This window comes from Cicer arietinum, chromosome 6 (assembly GCF_000331145.2).
Source record: "Cicer arietinum cultivar CDC Frontier isolate Library 1 chromosome 6, Cicar.CDCFrontier_v2.0, whole genome shotgun sequence".
NCBI classification, from domain to species: domain Eukaryota; kingdom Viridiplantae; phylum Streptophyta; class Magnoliopsida; order Fabales; family Fabaceae; genus Cicer; species Cicer arietinum.
In genome coordinates this window covers 59,532,978-59,537,739 of record NC_021165.2, presented here as the reverse complement: position 1 = coordinate 59,537,739, position 4,762 = coordinate 59,532,978, and the positions used below count along the sequence as shown (strand labels likewise).

Below are 4,762 nucleotides of genomic sequence, written 5' to 3'. Positions count from 1 at the left end.
AGATACATAACATTTTTAGAATATTTTACCATTTATAAAAGTTCTCATTTAATCGGACCCAAAAAAAGATTCCATATAATAGTCAAATGAGGGAATTATAATTTTTTTTCTTCCTATTAATAGAAGAGTTTATAGAGTGTGTTTAAATTGGTCCATCATCTATCTAACCTCTTAATATTTGGTGTCCACTTTCCACTTTTTGGAAACCTATGCACCACAACCCAACATTATGTTAAAGCAAAGTGATACATTAGTGACATACAATTCCAAAGAATAACTTGTATGCAAAACTATAACAAACAACATAATAAACATAACTTATGCTTACCATGAAATCAGTCTGCATAAGGTATTGGGCTGGTTTTACATTCATTTATGCTCCACCCACAAAGTTAAAACTGACTAAAGAAAATTTATCTACACTGAATATTTAAGAAATACAAAAAAGTTAATGAAATATTGAGAAGTAAATAAAGATCATGTGAAGTACATAAAAATCTTAATAACAAATATTATATTTGTAATTACTTGGTTGAGACCAGATAACACGAGTTTCCTTCTTAAACAAAGGGATGACTAAATTGTGACACCATAGTAGTTATCTACAAATCCATTTAGAAACAAAACATCGATATACGTTAAGGCCGATATAATTCTAAAAATACAACAGAAACAAGCAAACCCAATTTTAAGAAAATATATAATAAGAATTATGTAAAAAAGAATGTAAACTTCAATATGGTGTTCAATTGTTATTTTTTTTTTTTGAAGTATCTTAAGACTTAAGACTTATAAGTCTCCATTAAATCATTTCCTGATTTTAAACCAAAAACAATTATCGACAAGATCAAAGAATGGTTCAAAATTGATCTATATATCCAACATGATAAAACTTAATACAAGTCAAATAAGACAAGAATGTGAGAAACTTAATACAATTCAAAGGAAAAATGTGAATCGGTGATTTAACGAAATAGACAAAACATGAGACAAGCAAACCAAAGAGTAAGAAAATATTCTCACTATTTTTTCACAATGTAGAATTCCTCATCATGGAAAATTCAAATGAGAAAAATATGCCCGAAAAAGTTCAACATTTCAATGTTTTGAGCAAGGTACAAGAAATGTTACTGCATTGACTAGAGGATTATAGACTCCTGGAAAAAGATATGTCAGTGTTGTACCACTATCAATAGTAGTTCCCCTGTCTCCATATTTGGCTGGTGCAAATGCAATTGGATCAATTAAGAGGAGTTGTCTATTGACAACAATGCTCTCAAGATTCATGTAATAATGATTCCTAAGATTTAATTGAAAAGACAAAGACTGGTAAAACAAATCATCCCACCAAAATATTGATACTACCACATGGTACTGTTAGTATATACCTTTATATAAAATTTACATGATGAAACTATACATGAAATGCATTATGCCCCAAATCACAAGAACAACCCCAAGCGCCACTAATTTGGATTATAGTTCGATGACAGCAAAAATGATTTTGAAGTAATAAATAATGCAACAATTTATTTATTTCTTTTTTTCGGCCAACTAAACTTAGTGATTAATACACTTAAAGTGTTTACAAATACAATCACCCAATGCCTACAAATAATTTTTTCAAAGCACACTCCTTAATACCATTTTCAAATGTCTTTACATATCATACCTGAGTTATATAAATCTTTCTTTCACCAAAACTCTACCACTTTATAAATTCATAATTTGTAAATAATTCAATGCCAAAATTCATATTAAGTATTAGAATTAACAAAAACATTAGAATGAATGCAAAAACTAAGACAGAAGATATAAAATCCTACTATTTTCATATTCTAAAAAACTAAGCACCACAACATAAGTAAGTAGTACTAATAATTAAGTATGTATAGTAAAAAAGAAATGATGAAAACTGAAAATTCTTACCCCACCCAAGTCCATTAGATTGAAGGCAAATATCACATTGATTGCCACTAACCTAGAGAATGTCGCTTCTTGTATCAATCAACACACAATACATTCCCTTGGGGGAGATTAGAGCTTGACTAATGTTGTATACATCATGAACAAAAAAAGAAAAAAAAGCCATCAATTATAAATAAAATCTCACTCATTCTTATTCCATACAAATAAATAAAATAAAATTTAGCTTTTTTTAGATAAATAGAATATGTAATATTATTTTCAACATCTAAAAATAAATAAATAAAATTCATTTCTCTATCTAACTATGCATTCAGAAATATTAGTATCTAACTTCACATAGCATTATATAAAATGATTATACTACATTTGGTTTCCTTTTTTGTATAGATGATAAAATAAGATGTATGTGTGCTGAAAAAACAAACAGTTTAGTCTGTAATTCAAGTTTTAGTTTTTGTGTCACCTATAACTGCATTCATGTTTCGGTTAAGCTAATGTAAAAAATTTTGCATCATTTAATAAATGTATAACATATCATAAGAGAAAAGGAAAAGAATGTTGGAATAGAATAAACTAAAGTTATAAATGAAGGAGTTTATGAGAGAGATAATTGGTTATACCCAACCATCCAGTTGCCTTGGACAGGGTCATGCAATATTTTTGAGTTGCGAGCTCTGTCATGAGCTCTCAATGTCTCCATCTCAACACGATGGTTGAGCGGCACAATTCCAATTTAAAGGGAGGTAACTAGTACACATCATGGGTACAACAAGGATGGTCAAACCGCATGCCAAAAAGAATTGCTTAATGTAGAAATGCATTTTCGTTTAAGGTTAGAGTGTAGAAAAAGAGTGGTGGTGAAATTGGACGAATTAAAATTCAAATATAATAGACTAGAGCAAGAGAGAATGATAATGTGAATGATTATTAAGATTAACGTTGGAGCTATTTATATTACTCAATATAAATGAATTAAGCTAAAATAAAGAAATGAAAATATAAAGAATGTAAATAATGCAGTGCTCACACTAATTGATCACTCATCTTTCACTTTGCAGCTCATGATATCAGTAAGTTTGGTGTGCAAACTTCTAAATAACTACAAAATAGATGTCAAAATGCATTTTATCAGTGACATAGACACCCGACGTAGTATTGTTATCTTTATACCTATAGATGTATGTGCACTATTTAATAGAACGAAAGCATCGAACATCCACACCTTGAACTCCGAAAGGGCATAGATAGTCCGAACAATGAATCAATGCAGCCATTGATGAACTCACCGTGTTAAAGAAATTGAACTTAAACTGCATAGTACACAACACATCACAACAAGCAACAAATATTAAGCTTAAAATAAAAATATTGGTTCCCAAGTCAACAAAACAAGCACCACATCATAAGTAAGTAGTACTAATAATTAAGTATGCATAGTAAAAAAGAAATGATGAAAATTGAAAATCCTTACCCCAAGTCCATTAGATTGAGGACAATTATCACATTGATTGCAACTAACCAAGAGAAGGTCGCTTCCTTTATCAATCAACACAATATATTCACTCGGTGTAGATCCCAACTTGACTATTGTTGTACACATCTTGAACAAAAAAAAGCCATCAATTATTAATGAAATCCCATTCCTTCTTATTTCATATATATAAAATTAAATTAAATTCAGCTTTTTTTAGATAAATTGAATATGTAATATTATTATGAACATCTAACAAAAAAATCATTTCCATATCTAACTATGCATTCAAATGTATTGGTATCTAACTTCACATAGCATTATATAAAATGATTATACTACATTCATTTTCCTTTCTTTTTGTATAAATGATAAAATAAGTTGTATGTTCGTTGAAAGAAACAAATAGTTTAGCCTATAATTCAAGTTTTAGTTGTTGTGTTTGCTTCAACTACATTCATGCTTTGGTTAAGCTAATCCTGAATTGAGCTTACATCTAATGGCAAATATTTTGCATCATTTAATAAATGTACAACACAACATAACATAAAAAAAAAAGTGAGAATAACGTGGGAATAAAAGAAACTAAAGTAATAAATGAAAGAGTTTATGAGAGAGATAATTACCATCGAGTTGCCTTGGACGGGAAAATGTACAACGTCATGCAATATTTTTGAGTTGCGAGCTCTGTTGTGAGTTCTCAACGTCTCCATCTTAACACGATGGTTGCATAGCACAACCCGATTTAAAGAGAGGTAACGAGTAAACATCTTGGGTACAACAAGGATGGTCAAGCAGCATGCCAAAAACACTTGGTTAATGTAGAAATTCATTTTCGTTTAAGGTTAGAGAGTAGAAAAAGAGCGGTGGTGGTGGAATTGGAGGAGTAAAAATAGAAATGTAATACAGTAGATCAAGAGAGAATGATAATGTGAATGATTATTAAGATTAACGTTTGAGCTATTTTATATTACTCAGTCTGAATGAATTAAGCTAAAATAAAGAAATGAACAATGAAAATGTAAATAATGTAGTGCTCACACTAATTGATCCCTCAACTTTCACTTTGCAGCTCATCATATTAGTAAGTTGGGTGTTCAAACTTCAAATTAACTATAAAACAGATTGATGAATTGATGATAGATTTTAGATAAGAAATCAAATTAAGAAAAAAGATGAAAATGATGACAATAATAATAAACACTATGTGTAAAGAGATAAATAAAGATTCTGAGTAACAATAATAAACATTATGTGTAGTGGCTCACATCTTTACATATCCGAAAATTTGTTGTGTATTAAAAACAGAAAACACATTTCAAAAGGGGTTTAAGAGTGATAGACACAAATGTAGCATGCACC

The 4,762-nt window shown here is 29.5% G+C and overlaps 1 protein-coding gene across 1 annotated transcript; it reads right to left on the bottom strand.

The window, feature by feature from the left end:
- Positions 1-3,116: 3,116 nt before the first annotated feature.
- On the bottom strand, positions 3,117-4,113 carry LOC113783978 (aspartic proteinase 39-like). Its single transcript, XM_073369639.1, has 3 exons — positions 4,027-4,113; positions 3,449-3,529; positions 3,117-3,239 (listed from the first exon to the last, which is right to left on the bottom strand). The coding sequence occupies exons 1-3, from the start codon at positions 4,111-4,113 to the stop codon at positions 3,117-3,119; spliced, it is 291 nt and encodes a 96-aa protein (XP_073225740.1).
- Positions 4,114-4,762: the final 649 nt, after the last annotated feature.